The 19,646-nt window shown below is 41.8% G+C and overlaps 1 protein-coding gene across 5 annotated transcripts in view; it reads right to left on the bottom strand.

Annotated features, from left to right (window-relative positions):
* Positions 1-19,646, bottom strand: part of MAPKAP1 (MAPK associated protein 1) — a 243,106-nt gene that overhangs the window by 87,437 nt on the left and 136,023 nt on the right. For all 5 annotated transcript variants that reach the window (XM_080820352.1, XM_080820349.1, XM_080820353.1 and 2 more), the window contains one exon: positions 10,234-10,343. In XM_080820352.1, the coding sequence (XP_080676478.1) occupies positions 10,234-10,343 (110 nt within the window). The remainder of the gene's footprint in view (positions 1-10,233; positions 10,344-19,646) is intronic.

The raw sequence follows: 19,646 nt of genomic DNA on the forward strand, positions 1-19,646 counted from the left end.
AATAAACCTGTTAAGGGGTGACAACTTCTTGGTCTACATTTCTGATTTCCAGATTATGATGCATTTTCTAAGTACTATATACGCGTACCAGACTAAAATAAACTATTTAACAGGAAGTCTGTTGTTTCAAATAGTTTTGTGACAAAGCAGGCAAGTAACAACATAAGGTCCTAAATGAGGTGAACTGAAGTCTAGTGAATTATCAGCTACCTCTCTCCAAGCACATAAAGTGAAGCTCTGCTGGTGAATGAAAGGCAAACAAGTAAAATGGCCTGGGTTGGATGTGTGCCTCTCCTCTGTATCAGAGAGGTGTGTGTGTGTGTGTGTGTCTGTACACACACACCTACTGGGGCAGGAAAGGGGGTGGTAGGGTGAACTGTATGCTAAACTACAGGGTCCTTCTTAAAAACAGTTTTGTGAAATTAGGCTTCTCAATTTCTCTTCCCACTAAAACAACTGACTTAAAAACTATCTTTCAGAAAGATGAATGGCAAATAAAAACACTTTTTAAAATGCTTAACTTTACACAAAAGCCCCAGAAATGCAAATTAAAATGCAATACTAACTGCTAGGCATCAGTTTGGCAAAAATTAAAGATTGATAACATCGGTGTTAGTAAGGGGGTGGGAAAAGAGGCTCTCATATATTCTTGGAGTGTCAAAGAATCGGTATAAACTTTTTAAAGGGCAATTTGTTTTTCTCAACATTTTAAGTAAGCAAACTTCTGACAAGCAATCCCATATTTAACATCTAGTACAAATGTGCAATGAATATTCATACCAGATTGTTCACTCTGTTTGTGCAAAACTGGAAATTTGGAAATAATCTAAATGCCCAACAACAGAGAGCTAAGTTAAATAAATGTAGCTAGAAAGATAAAACTGCAACATTTGCTCTAACATAGTTGAAAGCTTACGACATAATACTGAGTGAAATACAAATGCAAAATCATATACACTGTGTGGTATCCTTAAAAATCATTACGTGGATACAGTTTTTACAAGTTCATTTAACAAACATTTATGGAGTGTCTTCTGTTTGACACTCTGCTAGATGTTGGGTATATGGTGATTTAAAGAAACCAGAAACAAAAAACAGGGGACTGCCCACATGAAACTTAGAGCCTGTATGTCTGTCTGTGTATGAACTGGATAAAAAACCAAGTGTTCACACCAAATAAAGTCAGAAGAAACCTTAACACACTTACTTTTTACTTCATGCATTTTCTAAATGTTTGATTTTTTTTCAACAAGCATTTATTTTATTAAAAAGAAATCTTTAAAAGCCTATCTTCTACCACACCCTGGTTTTAATATTAACACCAGAATGGGTGGCAGCTTCAAGGTATTTCAAGGTATTTCTCCTCAAACTGCATTCAGCTCTAATAAAAGAAATCAGATTCTACTATGGTGTCTGTCCCTCTGCTTCCTGTACTGAGTACCATCCTCTTCTCTCCACGCCTTAATTCAGGCCTCATCATCTGTTGGATAGAGTCCTCAGGAGCCTCCTCACCGGTGTCTCTGCCTCCTGTTTTATGTCCTCTAATCGATTTTTATCATGCAGACAGTGTGTTTTCTAAAAGAAATTCTGACTATATTGCTCTCCTTTCAATGGTTCCCCCCTGCCACCAGAATAAAGTTCAAATTCAACACGGTTTACAAACATGACCTGGTCCCAAATGACCACTTCAGCCTCATAATGCCCCCACCCTCCTAACTCCTACTCTACTGCTTATTATACTGAGTTACATGTGGTTTCCAGAAGGCATCAAGCTCTCTCAACTCACTCCTTCAGCCTAAATGCTCTTTCCCAGCCCTCTTCATCTGGTCAGTTTCTACCACCTTCAGGTCTCGCCTGGAGGTTCTCTCTGACTCCCGAAGAGTGGACTAGGGCTCCCCTCCCACAGTGTGCGTACCCAGGCCCTACACTTATTTCTGCTGATCACATGCATGGTATTATAATTGCCTGTTTGTTTCTCTCCCGGAAGAACTAAACAGTAAGCTCTAGGAGGGTAAGGACCATTTCTTGGCTTCAACAAAATCCCCAGTGCCTACACAGTGTCTGCTGCAAAATAAGCCCCCAGTAAGCAAATACAGCTCTCCTAGTTTTGAGTCCCTTATGGGGCCTGGCCTGATCGCATCTGGCCCCTGCCTGACTTCTGCAGCTGACCCTCTGTCCTGTTCTTGTGCCACTCATTTGGGATATCCATGTTCCGTTACTACATCTCAAAACGTCTCTGCCTGGAATGTCCTTCCTCTCACTTACCCATCTGGCAAAATTCTATTTAATCTTCAAAAAACTAACAAATCCCTTACTCCAGAGCATCTTTCCTCAGGCCCTGTCTCACCCAGTAGTTTTAAGTACTCCCTAATCTATGCTGCTTTAGTAGGTTACGTATTTCTCCTTGTGAATTTGCCATATTTTACTGCCCCCTTTTCTCAATCTGTTTTCTCACTGGGTTTCCACCTGATTTGAGCATAGGGCTGGCCCAGAGCAGGAAGCGAAGCACGGTAACCACCGAGGTCAACGGGGTCTGTCAGAGCCACACTGTGGAGCTGTAGAGCACTCCTGCCCCTTCCCACAGTGCCCCAGGTGACCCCTCCCTCAACCTCTCCTGTGTCACAGCTGAGGAAAGCATGGCTCAGAGAAGGAAGTATGGGATTATGCGTTCTGTTACGATAGTTCTTCATTCTAAGATGCATTTTTTCCTACTTTATAACATCTCTAAAATTAGGCTACAGCTTACAATCAATATGTACACTGAATGCAGTATTTCTTTATTTTTTTTTTCCTGAAAAGCTATTATTAAATTAGTGATGCTCTAGAATTAGTCCCTAGTGGTCCAGAGAGGTCCTTCCTCTGACTTCAAAATATATGTGCCTCCTGAGGCACCACACAGCCTGTCAGGAGAATAGGTCTTTTCTCTTTCTTTCATTCGGCTTTTGCTTTAATCTAATCCACGTTTGTGACTGCCCCAGATGGAGTGAATGAATAGATTTTGTGATGGAAAAGGAACTTCTGAAAGATTAGCGACTAGCAGGAAGAGTAAACGCTGGTCAAATGTAGTTTTGGCGAATGATATATTTCAGGTTTTTCTGATGTGGCGGTTGTGAGAGCTCATAACACCCTTCTAAAATAATTGGGTCTCTAAAGTGGTTCCCAAAGATTTTTGCCTGACATAAATTCTCTAAATTTCCAGGCTTCCTAGATAAAATAGTTGACTGCAATGCCATCTTTAACATGCTCTGCTCTATTCTCAAGAAGATCCATCAGGAGCCTCAGAGCACTCCAGACAGGGGGAAGCTCAGGTGGGGAGAGACAACAAGATAAAGAGGCAGAGAGAAAAGGGAAGGAGGAATATTTAACTTGGAGCTTCCTGCCCGGGGCATTTCTGAGTTAGACATTTAAACACTTTAGCTGCCCTAATTTTCTCTATCGTTTTCCCACTGGGTCACTGGATACCAAGTACCAGGTCTTCATGTCTCATCTGGCCTCTGTGCATGAGTGGCATTGGCATGATTATTTATTATTTCATGAGGAGGAGCAGTTTCCCATAGAAATTACTGCCTTTTTGACTAAGCACATTTATTTAATTTATTTTTTTTAAAGATTTTATTTATTTATTTGACAGAGATCTCAAGTAGGCAGAGAGGCAGGTAGAGAGAGAGGAGGAAGCAGGCTCCCCGCTGAGCAGAGAGCCCCATGCGGGGCTCGATCCCAGGACCCTGGGATCATGACCCAAGCCGAAGGCAGAGGCTTTAACCCACTGAGCCACCCAGGCGCCCCAACTAAGAACATTTAAACAGTCCTATTTACATTTTCTTCTTCATCTTCTTTTTTTCTTTTAAAGGATTACCTGCTACAGCATAAGGAAACCACATGTCTGTGTCTCCGGCTCGCAAATTACTTTCATAGAAGAACGCTTACTAGATTTTCCATCTCTACAATTACACATGGAGGAAGACTCTTCAACTCTACAGCAAGAAGATTCTTTAGCTTACTTCAGCCTTTGGAGAACATTTCAGGTTAGAAGAGTGTTAGAGACCTGACTCTCTCTAAAACATACGGGTTTTTCTTTTCCACAGGGCAGCTCAGGACAGGTGTATGTTGCTTTAAGAAAGCCAGACATAAAACATTAAAACTGACACCAATACAGACAAACTGTGCAATTACAAAAAGAATTCCTGGCTTTATATCCAGATTCACCACAGGGTTCCTTTAAATGCTGCACTTCCCTAGTGCATTTAGATCTTAGAATCAATGAACATTTCTGTTTACAGAATTTTAAATTTGTTCTCCCATTAGGGTTCTAATAAGCAACATGGTACAATAAAAAGTGTATGGGCTTTGAGGTCAGAAAAGCCTGGGCTCAGTTTAGATTCTGCTATTTACTTACTGTGGGAATTTGGGTAACTTTAAGTCCTTTTAGAGCTAAGGAAGGCTCAGAGAGGTAAGCATATGATTACATACATAGTTCTCAACAGTTCCTTAATTTTAACGTGCACCCCCTGCCCCAAGCATTTCTAAAGTCTCGTCTGTAAGACAGGCGTAACAAAATCTACTTTTTCGGGGTATTTGCAGATTAAATGAGATAGTATATATAAGTACACAAAGGCACTCAATAAATCAGTTCTTCCCCCATTGGAAGGAATTATATATCGGGGAAAGACCAACTCCTCTCCTGACATACAAATCCCCTTAAAACATCACTGATAATTAATTAATAATTAGTATGCTACTTTCTAGGTCTACCTGGCATGACAGTAAGGCCTACCAAGCGAGGTGCTGCAGAAAGGGTGTCAGAGACTGGCCCTGCTGTTGTCTGTCTATTAAACTGAGCAGGTCCACATTAAGTTACAGGCTCCAAATCCTACCCTGGCTTCCCAGATTCTCCGCCTGGTCTGTCTATATTTCTCATATTGCAATGATCAATTCTGCACTTCTTCCCAATTCCTTTCTTTCTTTGTGTTCGTATTCTCTGTATGTCCCTTCCCCTCTTTGGGCCTCAGTGTTTTACAGTAGTTAGAAGTTTGGGTTTTATTCTGAAAGTCTCTGAAGGATGTAGAGCAGATATGATCTGATTTATACTTTAGAAGAACCCTCTCGCTGCGGTGTAGACAAAAGACAGGAGGAGGACAAGAGCAGCAGCAGGAAAACCAGAAAAACTGCTATTTCAACAGTCAGGGTAAAGTTATAGCAATCTGGACTCATCCAGTGGAGATGGAAAAGACCGAATAAATTCAGGATATATTCTGGAGGTAAAACTGAGAGGATCTGCCAATGGGTAAGACATGGATGGGGACTTTGCCCAGGAAACAATTCAAGGGTCAATTTCACTACTTTTTTGGGTAGGTAGGGTGGGAGGGGGAGAGAGTGAAGTAAATTAACTATAAAGAAATCTGAAATGTTCTTTTTATATTAAAGCATAGTAAGCCTTTAATAGTCACTGCTTTGAATGACACTGGCCCTCCCCAACTCTTCACAGCTTAAATGTGAAAGTCACAATTTAAATGTCAATTTCTCAGGGAGGAGTTCCCTTGCCATCCTATATGTTGCATCTTATTATTCTCTCTCAGCCCTTCATATTTACCTTCCCTCTAAAATGTAAGTTCCTCCTCAGCAAGGGCCTTGTAAATCTGCCTTCCATTGTCTCCCTGTACCCAGCAAAGGTCTGACCCATGAGAACACAGGATGAATGAAAGTACAAATACAGTATGGATCAAAATTTACATTTTACATGAATCTTTAATATAAAACTTGAGAGTCCAATGATGTCATCATTAGCCCTCTTTCTGATCAGAACCCTGCACCCTGCGATTGCTGTTCGCTCACTTTCTCTGAGCCTAGCAGTATTTTAGGGAATAACGTAGAGGAGTCCTAGTCTAGACCATGTCACTAATGACATTCTAGGTGCCTTGTGAAAACACAGCACATTAGCAAACAATAAGGTGGTCTGTGACTCTAAACAAAGCTAACATTTATTTTTCAAAATCTAGGTGAAATTTTATAAGGGAAAAACAAAAATGAACGTCATAAGTTTTATTAATAATACTACAAGAACACTTCAAAAGGATTTTCAGATTAATAAAAATTTGTCTTTCACAGTGAAAGGCAAGAATGAACAAAGGTAAGAGAAAAAGTTAACATGCTTCTGGTTCAATCTCTCAGCAGATGATAAAGAAAAACACGTTCACTTCAAAATGACAACAAATCCTGAAACAGAGCCACGCAGAGAACTATTCTGCTTGGAACATCCCACGTCAAAGCCCTCTCTCTTTTGTAGACCAAGAGTTAACTACATTTCTGTGTCAATGTAAAACTGAAATTGTATCTGCCTCCATTTCTTAAGCATTCCTGCCGTACCCAACACCACGCTTTAGGAGGCTGGTAAAGGTTGGTGGGTGATAGCATTTTTAAACAACAAGAAAATACTAAGAGGCTCAGAAGGTCACTGACTGTAAGGGTGAACTTGACCAAAGGAGAACTTGATGGCTAAGGGTTTTACTCACTAAATAACAAGGTCCATATATTTTACCAGCTAAATCAAGGGACCTGACTGGCTACTCTTCATTATGTCAAAAACTCACCCACACAACTATAAAAATAAGTAAAGAGGTTCCAGCTAACTCTTCCAAAACCAGATTCTCCATTTACAATTCTCTTAAACAGTGGGGACTTTCTGCCAGTGCAGGTAGCTTCCAAATGTCAAGTGGGTCAGTAATAAAATGAAAAGCTGCAGAGGAACTTTTTTAAAAGAGACATTTAAAAATGGGCTTTAAAAAAAACGGGCCTTAGCAGAGAACTGACTGGAACACACTGTGAAAATATTACTCTGGTTCAGTACATGAATATTAATAGAAAAAACCCTGCAGTGTTCATAAATAGTTATGATGATGATAATTACAAATAATGCAAGTCAAAATTCTAGATCAGTTACAAGTGCCTATAATGATAGTCTATCCATACCAAGCAAAAATATTTAAAAACCCTACAGGTTTTAAACAAAAAACAAAAAACAAAACAAAACAAAAAAACCCCTACGGGTTTCCACTGACAAACCTATCTACCTAAACAAAGAAGACTTCTTTTGCTCAGATATCTGCCACCTTCCAATTTTTTACAAATGAAAATCGGGGAGTGCCAGACGGAAGGGCAACAGAGTACTTAAACATTAGAACAGTCATTAAACTCTGGGTTTCATAATAAAATAGTTTAGGTTCTCAATTTATGATTACTGTGAAATGGAAAGTTGTATGGTCAGTCTGGAAAAAAGAGAAGAGAAGTTAGAGGTTTGTGGGTAAGCAAAAGAAGTGCACTGTCAGCCTGGAAAAGGATTTCTGAAACCTTGTTCGTAGTGTAACTAACCCCTAATGAAAAAGTAGTGCGAACTCTTGCCTCCACATGACCCATGTTTAATCTCGCCTCTCACTTCAGTTAAGTAAGAGCAGCAAAGAGACAAGTGCTGCTCTGGACTCCATCAAGCAAAAGCAGTTTGGAGAGAGGGCTGAGCGCTCACTGCTGTCCTGGACATGGGATGAGGCAGATCCCTTCTTGCAGAAATTGTGGGGGTCGCCGCAGACACTCAGCAAGTGGAGGTTGAATGTCTCTAGCCTGGCATCTCCTGCCACCAAGTTCTCGAGTTCAGGACTGAGTTCACATGTCATAATGTGTATAAGTATTTCATAGCCAACAGTGAGCACTAACAGCCTTTTTTTTTTTTTTTTTAAGTAAACATACTGTGTGGGGCACCTGGGTGGCTCGGTCGGTTAAGCGTCTGCCTTCGACTCAGGTCATGATCCCAGGGTCCTGGGATTGAGCCCTGCATCAGGCTCCCTGCTCAGTGTAGAGCCTGCTTCCCCTTCTCCCTCTGTCTGTTGCTCTGCCTACTTGTGTCTCTCTCTATCTCTCTGTCAAATAAATAAATAAAATCTTTTTTAAAAAAATACTGTGTTTCCACCTATGACAAGAGAATTTTCTTCTTTTCGTTAATTACCCTCCAAAACAAGCCTACTCCACAATACAAAGTTCGAAACCACCAAATACACCAGCTTTACCAAACTAACCTTAAATCAACGTCTTTGCTAAACTGGAGATCCTCTGTTTCATGATACCAGACTTAATAAAGCAATATAAAGAGCTTCCCATTTTATAGAGCTTTTTGGATTAAGAAAATGGACAGTAATTTATGTAAATACATCAATCTCAAATGACTTCTGTAGCATGAAAAGGAATAAATAATGCAGATCACTGTGTTTTGGATATGGCAAAGTCTCTGATGGAAATAGCAGGGATGTGTACACAAAGGTGAACATAAATAACCATGTGTATGATAAACGTGGTTGCTGGAGATGGACACAGATAAATAGGTACACAATTGGAAACAGAGAGCTGCAGACAGAGGCAAAGACACTGTTTAGCTGCACCTCAGCGAGTTCACAAAGGTTTCATGGTCTAAAAAAATCTGTGACAGCTGAATTTCTATTAAGAAGGTTTAAAAAGCTGGTTCCCACTCCTCTTGGACAACCTGGAATAATGCTATCTTTGAATACAATGAATGTGTCACCAAATGCACTACTGTGTAAAAAATTTAGGGTCAAAATGCAAGGAAAAAACGGGATCCTAAAGGAAGATGAATACTTATTAAATATCTTTAAATATCTGAAGCTGTTTAAATGCTACTAGATTGGCACTTAGAACCCCCAAATATCTACTTTCCCCTGGGAAGGAGAGGCTATGCCTCTTCAATCATCCCTTAAATGTGAAGAGGTTTGACCCCCATGCAATGGATAAAAGTCACCCAAAAAATGAACAAAAGAGGTGTTTGGAAAAACCAGAACACCATTCATCCCAGCTAACGACTTGTTCATTATGAGTGATGATGGATAAAGACTTCTCATGCTGAGATGAAATCAAGATTTATATGCATTGTTTCCTCTCCCAACTTGTGGGAAGATCATCATCATTTAATTCTATCTCTGCGGCCAGTGATGGGCATCCAGAGAGCTGGTTATCAAACGGCGCAGTCAGCTGGCAAAAGCCGAAACGTGCAGTTGGCACATCTGGACAGAGCCGCCACAGCCGAGGGTGAACAATGACTCCTGGCAAGCATCCAAATTGCTTGCAGACGCTAGCAGGTCTCATCTACAACCGCCCCTACCAGCATCTCTCTCTCTCTCTCTTTTTTATGAGAATCAGATTTTCATTGCTCCATTCAATTGCTCTCCTCTGCCATTTTTTACAGCTCTTATCGTTCCCCTGGAATATGGCCTTGAGACAGCTCATCCGTGTCCTTCACTGTGTTATCTCTTCTAACTTTTATTAAAACTTCAGCTTTCATCTGAAGATAGCTAATTAAATCTGGAACAGATTATATGCCTCTCCTTAAAAAGAACACAAAACTATTTTCTTCAACCTGAGTAATGCATTTTTTCCTCTCCAGAAGATGAAACCAAAGGTGTTGAGGAAGTCTCATTTATTTACAAAGCGATGGTATTTGACATGTCATAGAGAGGTTGATTTATATTAAATCTGGGGTATGACAAATCTTCGAGCTATTTCTCAAAATAATTATTTCTCAATACTGGTAATATTTTTTCCCTCATATCTTTTAAATATCATAGCTAATACCATAAGCTTATTTTCTGTACAAAGTTGGGTAATGAGGAATTAAAGATTAACAGGTATTTGTGCACACAAGTAATTTATCTTTAAAAAAAAATTTTTTTTACAGTTGCCCTCATTTGGTAAAAATGAAGACTGTTTTTCTTTTACTGCATACCCCAAACACTAGCAACTGAAAGTTTCCCCCATGGAAAATTACATGAAAACATGAAATTAAAAGCAGTCCTTCAAATTCAGCATTTGGTTTTTAAGACAGCTTTACACCAACTAATAGTTCAAATAGATATATCTTAATCTATCACACATTATTAATGGTGGAGCTTCCATAATCAATAGGAACACATTCTTCTCATACATGCCACCAATCCAAACCCTTCCTTGGGCCCAGGGGAAGTTTAAAAAAAAAAATCTTTTTTTTTTGTTTTTGTTTTTGCTGTAGATCTGCTAACCAAACCTTCTAGCAATGATATCTAAAACAATCCAGCCAGCCCTCTCTCTCTCTCTCTCACACACACACACACACATATGCACATACTCACGCATGCACGCACACATATGCACATACCAAACACTTTAAAACTAACGGTTAATTTTCTATTTCCAGGGTCTCACCTGAAATTTTCTGGGATCCTTTTCTTCGCTTCACTGCCTTAAGCAAGATTTCTTTCATGGTGACCTTTGTGTTGTCCACCTGAATAAGGGAGAATCCATGAGCAGCATTTCTGTAGGAAAAGACAAATATTAAATCATCACTAGCATTCAACCAGAGGACTGCTACTGCAGTCTTCATTGTGTTTAATAAAGTTTTACTGAGTGTACCTCAAAGTGCCAGTTATTTAAAAAAAACAGGCTAACTTCTAATGAGAGAGAGAGAGAGAGAGAGAGAGAGGCTTTCTGGTACAAACAGTTCCAAGTGAAAGGATGGTCAGAGTTAGGAAATGTTTTTCTAATTTATCTCAAATTGAATCTAATTGGTCTGTGTGGGTCACTAGTACCGTGGGTTACTTGTGTTGGCTCCCAAGTCAAATCCTGGAACACGGACTGACAATAAACTTAGCTTGTGTCAGTAGATGTCACTGCAGGCAGATACTACCATCACATTAAAGCTCATGGAGCCCTACAGGAAAAAAATGTCATGGGGTGAGGATGGTGGGTGGTGGGGGAGTGGTGGGGGAGGATGACAGCCCAAAGCAATTTAGAATAAGGAAAAAAAGGCTCTTCCTAAGTGGCTAGTAAATAAGTAAATAAATAAATTTTAAATATATGGTCTATATATACTTCAGTAGGAATGTTTTAATCTACTTAGTCCAAGAAGGTCAAACAAAATATGAAATGGAGCATAAATAATTATAAGACAAAACACTAAGACTACTTGTAAACTTCTAGTCAGTCAAACTTGGAAGGAGTAGTTCATGTAGATAGCGAAAAATCTGGTAGGGAACAAGTACCCTAAAAACAGAAGCCCATCCCTGGGTGAGGTAGAACTTCACTAAGACTGTTAATTGCAGTAGCAAGTAGCACAAATACTACTCACTATGCTCGGGCACCAGAACAAAACAGGCCAATTCCAAGCAGCTCATCTAACAAATGGGACCCAAGTTTCCAACGATGGAACATGGGAATTACCACAAGGAGTTTGGTCGCATTCCCATTTCCTCATAAGACTCTCAAAGGAGAACACACAGCCAAAAAATATGGCAGAACTTCATACTGACAAGAAATCCGAAAGAAAAGCCAAGCCCCAAGCTAAGCCATGGAAAAGCTTCCCAATGGAAGGAGAGGCTGAGAAGAGGCCTTAAACCTCTTTGGGACCTAGTTTGGACCCAACCAGGTGGCTGGCTTTCCACAGGGGCTGGGGGGCCGATCTCAAAACCAAGGACCCAATTTGCTTCCCTAATACAAAGACATCTCCACACCCCTCCTCTCCATACGGCTTGCTGGTTAATCCTTGACATTCCATTTGTTAAAAACCAAAAGCCGACGCTGGTCTAGCCAGCACGATCATCCATTTTAACTTGGTCAAGTTCTTGCTATTGAACAGCAGGCCTGAGAACTGTCAAGCTAATTTTACTGAACACTCTGTTACTGAATCATGCCTGAGCTCCAGCCATTCTTTACCTCAGAAGCTGGACCCCATCCCAGAACAATCTTTAAAAGTTTATTTTACTGATCAAAGCAAAATAAGAAATAGCTCTTTTTTAAAAAACTATATTTAGGGAGCAATGCAGTAAGTGATACTTTGGCAAGCACACTGAAATGTAAAGTGCCTTGTGCATTTATAAACTTGGGGGTATTTGCTCTGGCGCTAGGCCAGGGCGTGTTTGGAACAAACGCCAATCATCCGCGTTCAGGCTTGTCTTTCCCTGCTCGCTCCTCAGAAGTCAGTATGCGCTCCATCTGTGACAATATGTTGGGCGATGGGTGAGTGGGGCCTAAAAGGGAACACAAGTCCCCGGGTACGCACAAACTAGTCCTGGGCTAGATCTCACGAACTTCCATCTACCTGGGTTCCACCTGAACTATTTTCGATTTGAGTCTGCTTATAAATTGCTTACATTCTTGCCTAATCTGCTGCTGGCTGACAGCATTATTTCAAACCAATACGTTTATCTTTTTTAGCAAAGGCAGACTAGAAGCTCAAAGGGAAGCCTTGCGTTCGGACTAACTTCCATAAATTAAAAGTGTCCTTTTAGAAGATTTTTGAACACAGGAAAATCCCCCGTCTGTATTTTTCTGTCATTTTACCAAAACGTACCTGGGTGACAAGGTTAAAGCAAGCAGAGGAAATCCCTGGCACTTATCATCCACAGGCATTACTGATAAATTGTGTGGTGGAGGAATAAAGGATTACCTTCTGTATTTTTTCATTACACTTTTCTTTTGTTACAGAATACATAAATCCATTGTGGCACAATGTAATATGTATCACCATGCTACACCTGCGGACGCTTCCGAGCGGCTGCCATGTCTGTGCAGTCAGGAATGATAAGTGAACCACCCGTGAATGTTAACGATAGTGATCATTCTGAGGTAACTCGGCTCTCCATCTTCCTTTACAGCCTCCGTGCTGAAGCCAGGGTAGCAAGGTTCAGGAGAGGAAAATGAAAACAACAGTGGAGGGAAGGGGCACGCACGGCGCTCGGAACGTGCCTGCGTTGAGTGTGCGGTATCTCACTCTGGGGCTCCATTCCGGTAAAATCGTGCACATTAAAAGGAGAAAGAGGTTGTGACCCACGTACTGCACACTCAACCGGACCTAATGAAAGCTTCCTCAGGTCAGTCTCCCACTCCGCTCGCTTCCCTCCCTCCAGACAAACATCAACTCCGGATCTTGCTCCAAGTCTACAGCGCTTAAGGGGGCGACACGTTTCCAAAATACAAGAGCACGGAATCGAAGTGGTTCTCGGAAGACACCTAGGTGCGACTGTTAAGTTATGCTCCCATTTAATAAATGGATATGGAGACTTGCTTCCGCAATTTTCAGCTTGACTTCCAAACATTCTAGGTTTTATGCCTCATTTCTTTATATCTAGGAATTTTTATGGGCTTTCTAAAAAGTCTATTGAAATACATCTTTTAGAGCTGCTTTTTATTTAACGTTGGGCATTGGGTGTGCGACTGAGAAGACACTGATCTCGAGAGAAATGCTGGCAGCAGGTAGGGAGGGCACTCGCTGGTCCTGTCTCCCTTCCGTGTGGCCTTGCATTCCAGGCTCCGAGGTGTGACCTGTGCTGAGGGTGGCTGGCCCTCGGACAGACAGGCGGACGGAGGGACAGATGGACTACAAACCCGGACTCTCCGCTCAGAAACTGCTCCTCCTCCCGCTCCCCTCGTGGATAGACGGCTCGTCTCCCGCCACAGCAGGGCGCGCTGGGGGCGCTGAGCACAGGCAGCTGCCCTCCACAGCTCCTTGGGCTGCCTGCGCCGGGTCTAGGAGGAAGCGCCACTTCAGGGAGCTGACTAAATGCTGCCAGGAGGGCTTCAGTCAATTCGAAGTTAGGTCCTGTCAAGTCTTGTAACCACTGAAAAACGTATGGGCATTTTAAAAAGAGATTACTCACTTGAGGAATTTAGCTCTGTCCCAGTGCAAAGCCACTCAGTTAGCAGAGGGGAGGTTTTATACCCACATTAACCTAACACGATGAGCATTTCTCTGCTAAATATTAAACCAGAGCTGACGGGGCACAGGTCCTTACACGGAAAGCTTAGATTCTATTTATAGGGACAGAGCTGGAAGCAGAACCCAAGTTGGGAGGCAACATACTGGAGAGGAAAACACATGCACGGGGGGTTAAATACCCTTTGGTTCAAGTTCTGGTTCCACGGCTAACCAAAACGTTGCCTTAACGCGTGGGAACCTCCGCTGCAGCCATGAAACGAGGAGGCTGCTTCCCTACAGAACTGTCAGAGAGGATAAAATAGACAATGAATGGCAAGCACCTGGCATTCAGGTTGGCAAACAGTAAAAGGAGCTTAGAAATGTTAGTGCTCTCGTGTTCCCCGTGTCCTAAGTCATCTCTCCAAGAGAAGAGGCCCCATTCACCCCGCTCTCTCACACCCTCAGCAGATACTGCTTAGTTGGGGAAGGATCCCAACCATTGCTTATAGTTGGGAACACAGGGCCATTAAAATGTGCAACCTGCTGGGCATGGTAGCAGCAGTCAGGGGCGCTGTAAGCAAGCAACCCCTGGCCCAGGCATCAGGCCCCCTCCGAAGCTCACAGAAGAGCACCCAAGGCTCCGTTTTCAAGGCTTTCACTTTTGAAAGAGTAAGCCAGGAAAGTGGGTACACTGTACCTCAGCTTAACTCACTGGCTTTGGATGGGGATGAGGAAAGTGAAAAATCATAGGGGTGGTGCAGGGAAATTCAGCGAGACTTGTTAAGAGCTTTCTGAGCTCTACAGTACAAGTTATTATTCAGCAATCACGACAGTAATAACAGCAACTACTACCCACTGAACGTTTACTATGTGTCAGATGCTATGTTAAGATTTTTAAATTCTGTATTAACTCATTCAATCCTAAAACAGGTGCTATTGTTAGATCCATTTTACAGAATCCGAGGTTGGAGGCATTAGGGCATTTACCTGAAGTTCCTCTATTAAAGATCTTTTCTGAATTCAGAAATCAATAACACAGTCCCTAAACCAAGGAGCACAGTGCAGTGGGAGAGAAAGACAAAGAAGCAAACAAAGAATTATACTGCTATGCGGTAAGTACAAAGATGGAGGCCAGCTCCGAGTGCTACCAAACATAGAGGCACTTGGCCAAGCCGTGGAGGGATCAGGGGACCAGAGAGCTTCTTAATGGAGATGTCTCAAACAGTGATGATCTAGCCCTGTATCATGCTACGGAGCTGGTGGTGACCGGAAGGCAGCAAAGCACAGTACAGCTCTAGAGTAGACCCTGCTTTGGAGTCCCAGCTCTGGAGTCCAGTCCCAGCAGTCCCTGCTCTGGAGTCGGGGGTAAACGACACAGTCTCTCTCTCTCTCTAGCTTCTAGTTTCCTCATCTACGAAACGGGGATAATTCTTAGAGCAGAAGATCCATGAAGTAGTTAACACAATACCGGTTATATAATAAATGCTTAATACAATAACCATGGCTTTTCTACGTACCAAGAAGTGATAAATGAGATGAGGACAACTGTCAACATTTACTGAGCACTTACTTTTGTTCATTTAATCCTCCCAGAAAAGGTAGGTGCTATTATCAGTCCCATTTTATAATGGAGGAAACTGAGGTTGGGCAAGGTTAGGACACCTGCCTGGAGTTGCACAGCTAAGTGAAGGAGCCAGGAGTTGGAGGCAGGGAAGGCCAACACCAAAGCCTGGGATTTATACCTCTCTATAGCCCAGAGGGGAGCCTTGAGGAGTCATGGGAAGAGGAGACTTCCAGAGAGCACATCCTCTAGGTGGGAACTACCGATCAATCTGTGGCAAAGATTCAACTTCCACTGTAACATTCAGTTTGATTATAAACGACTAAGTCTTAGACCAGCCATATGAACTACGAAGTCCCTTTTTAAAAGCCCTTGGAGAATGTCATGGTTTCTTGAGCCACAGTCTCAGCTTGTGGAAGGGGGAAAGGCTGCCAAGAGTAGCACTCGCTTCTCTGCTCCTGACCAGGTCATAACAGTGATGAAGACACACTCCTCCAGTCCCCAGTCTGTGCTGGTCCCAACTCTGTGCATGTTCATTCTCTAGCACTTCAAAGTAGAAAATGAAAATATATGAGCAAGAGAAAGCCTTGTAATAACTGTAGCATGCCTGTTTCAAAGCAAGTCTTTCGGGTATTACTTTATCCATAAAGAGAGTTTACACTAGTGTGAATGCCACATTTTGTTTCCCCTTGCACTGACAAAAATTTTTTTTAAAAGATCAAAGCGTATTGTGTGAGTATGTGATGTTTGACATTGGACAAAGTACTCTTTTTCAAAACAGACATTTTCCAAAAACATAACTCGCTAGACTAATGGGCAGTGAGAAGCCAAAATGACTGCCCTCCGCCTTCTCCTTGTGTATCTTTGCCAGAGTCCTTGGGACTTGCCAAATCCGGTCATGCCTGCTTAGCTTGCTCGACTGATTGTGCCAGAAAAGAAAATAAGACACAGATGTATTTGAGCTCTTTGAGATGCCAGTAAGAGAGACAGCTAATGGCTTCATTTCGACCCTCCCCTTCCAGCTGGGCACAGGTGGGGGATAATGAGGTCCCTCTCCCTAATCAAACTCAATTATTTACTACTCTATATAACCGCAAAGACATTCACATTCAGTTCGGAATATAAAACACACCATGGGCTACTTCCAACCACTGCCACTGGGTATTTATAACAAACTCAAGTGGCTAACAGTTTGCCTTGGCAGGAGTTTAAGTGTGTAAAGTTTTGCAAACTGTTTCTGTTCAAATATGTCCTGCTGAAATGGGGTCCCAGGCGGGGTTCCATAACTGTCAGGTCAGTGAACTGCATAACATCTGAGGATGTATTCACCATGCAGTGCAGACAGGATCTGGAAATCAAACGCTTCGTTCTATTGCAACCTTCTGAGAAGCATCACAGTTTTTTCAACAGCAAGACTGACATTGTATTAATAAACATTACAAGTCACTAGCCTGACATGTACATAGCAGCAGCTGACAGACTCCAACATAAGCTGAGGGGAGAACAGAGGAAATCAAAATGAGACACAGTAACTAAACATGGCCAAAGGGGGTGGATCATGAAACAAATCACATTTATGTCAGAAATGGGAGTCCTAAACTTTTAAAATATATAGCAACTAAAGCAACAATCTGGTATAATTTTTGGAAACCAAAGTAAGTTGATGGCTATCTAAAATGGGTGCTTTCATTGTAGGAACAAAGCGCATCCTGGCACAATTTCAAGAGACATTCCAGTGAGCAAAACATACATATTTAGCTTGTCTGACCTTTAAATTCTTAGAAGTATGTAATTAATGCTTTCCATCTTTATTACTTGCTCCAATATTTCTGTCACTTTAAACAGACACAAAGAAAAATCTTTTCTTTTCTCTAGACAGTAGCTGTTGCCAAAAAGGAAATCAAGTCAGATTTACAAATACAAAATTAAACAGGCTGCATATGTTACATTTCCGTACATGAGGACAATCTGGACAATGAAAATGTTTGCTAATACAACAGAATGAAAAGAAACAACACACAGTTGGTCTTCTATGACTCGAGCAAACAACAAATAAGTAAGATAATTTATACCCATATTGTCAGGCCTGGGTACAAAGAATACAGGCATCTTTTTCTCCCCTCCTTATTCTATTTTAGCTCTGCCCCTTACCAAACTGTATGACCTTGAGCAAATAACTACCTGTCTCTGATCCTCAGCTCATATATCCTCTTTATAAAGAATAAATGAGATAGTGGCCACTACAGGCACCAAACTGAGTGACTGTGCAAAAATACTCATTTCCCTTTTTTCCCTCCTCTCCAGACCACAAGGCAGTATCACATAGGGGTAGGAGAGGCTTCAAACTGATGATATCCTTTCAAAAAGGTCTGATCACTTGGGGTATACCCTGGAGATCTCATCAAGAGGATACACTAAAACTACCAACCCTTTTGAAAAGCCCTCATACAGCCAAGAGCAAAGAATCTGCACGCCTCTTGAAAAGCAGCTAACCTTTCCTTTTTCACAGAGCCAAGAGAAGCCACAGCAGTCTCTGGGAACTCTCTGGCCCATAATGGCCAAGGCAGCCCCACTTCTGGTGGAAGACCCTCTACCGATTACCCGCTGGGCCCTTCCCCAAACAGCAAAATCCTAGCCGGATTCTATCTGCTCTGCTCTAGCTATTGGTTAAAAACATTCCTTCCCCATGTTCACCTGAGATAACAAACATTATAAGTAAAACATATGGACAGGAAGGCAGTTTAACCGCTCTTACTGACTTATGATTTAGGGAGATTCTGTCCATTTTACTGGTTTGGACTTTTCTTCTCTTTTTTTTTCCCCAACTCCAGAGTAGGATCCTGGCGTGAAATGTTAATGGCAACGCATCTAATGATACCATCACAGTTGCTGTTGTCAGTGCCATTTGTGAACTCAATTCAGTTCCACAAGTTCTAGCTGAATTGGCCCTGTGCTGGGGAATGGGAGGAGAGGGACAAAGCAGGCTCCTCCCCTGTTCACTCCAAGATCTCATCCTCCCTTGTCCTACCATGTCTAAAGGCCCAGGAGGCCTTGGCTTGGTCACTGCTGACAAGGAGCACTCTCTCAGATACTGGGATCCAGCTGAAATCCAGCGATTTAGTGTTGGGAGCCAGACTCCCCCACACTGCTGCCTCCTACTTCTCCCCTTCCACACTGCTGATACCCAAACAACTTCAATGCTTAGGCTCAGAGCAGCTAGCAGTCAGCAAGTTAAAAAGACTCCTACACACACACACACACACACACACACACACACACACACACACACACACACAGGATCTGTCCAAAATCAATCACGAACAATGGTTATCTTAGAAATCCACTTGCCTGTCTGTTAAAGGAGAGAGTTTCCATTAGCGCGCTCTTAATTTGCAAGTTGTTAGTGTAAATCCATTCTCCCTCCCCAAACAACTCTGTGTCTGGGAGTTTCCTGGGACCAAGGGCCTGGGAAGCAAAGGCTAATCTCACACCGTCGACTCAGTAAGAACATCAGAAGTCACCCAGCTTCACATCCTTCTCCACAGAACACTTTTCCAATTGGGGACTCATGTAAGTTAACTAGCACCTCTTTTTATTTTATTTTTTTCCACACAGAGAGAGCATGCATGCACGCAAGAGTCATGGACGGGGAGTAGAGGGGAAGAGGGAGAGGGAGAAAGAGAATCCCAAGCAGGCTCTACACCTAGAACAGAGCCTGACAGAGGCTCGATCTCACATGACCCTGAGATCATGACCTCAGCCAAAATCAAGAGTTGGATGTTCAACCGACTGAGCCACACCCAACACCCTCACCTCTTTTTAAACATACATATTCTGTAACTTGAAAAGTCACAATTTTGCATGATGGAACAAAGTGAAATTTTAAATTTTCTTTTATACGAAGAAACACAGCTCTATTTTCTCATTTTTCTAGGATGGACATGTATTCATTATGTAATAAATCACCCAAAGAAAAGTTAAATCCCATACACACCTTAGTGTGAATTATTCAGACCGATAAATCTCTCACAGAAAAAACAAAAATAGCAACTATGTAACACTTCCTGCATACCAGGGTCTGAGCTAACATCTTCTTAACAGCATTTCCTATCTTAGATTCAACAGCCCTCAGGATCAACAGATGAATTCACAGGCTAAGTGTTAGAATTTTAAAAATTTGCTTTTATTTTAATGAAAATCAAGAACACACACACACATATGTATCATATACATATAATGTATATTTAAAAAAGCAAAATTATATGCAGATTATATATATATGTATATATATAATAATTTATATAAGCAGTAGATAGAGATGTAGGCCACTCCTACACTTCCATGTTCCCCATTCTCTACCCAGCT

Source organism: Martes martes (genome assembly GCF_963455335.1).
Source record: "Martes martes genome assembly, chromosome: 12".
NCBI lineage: Eukaryota > Metazoa > Chordata > Mammalia > Carnivora > Mustelidae > Martes > Martes martes.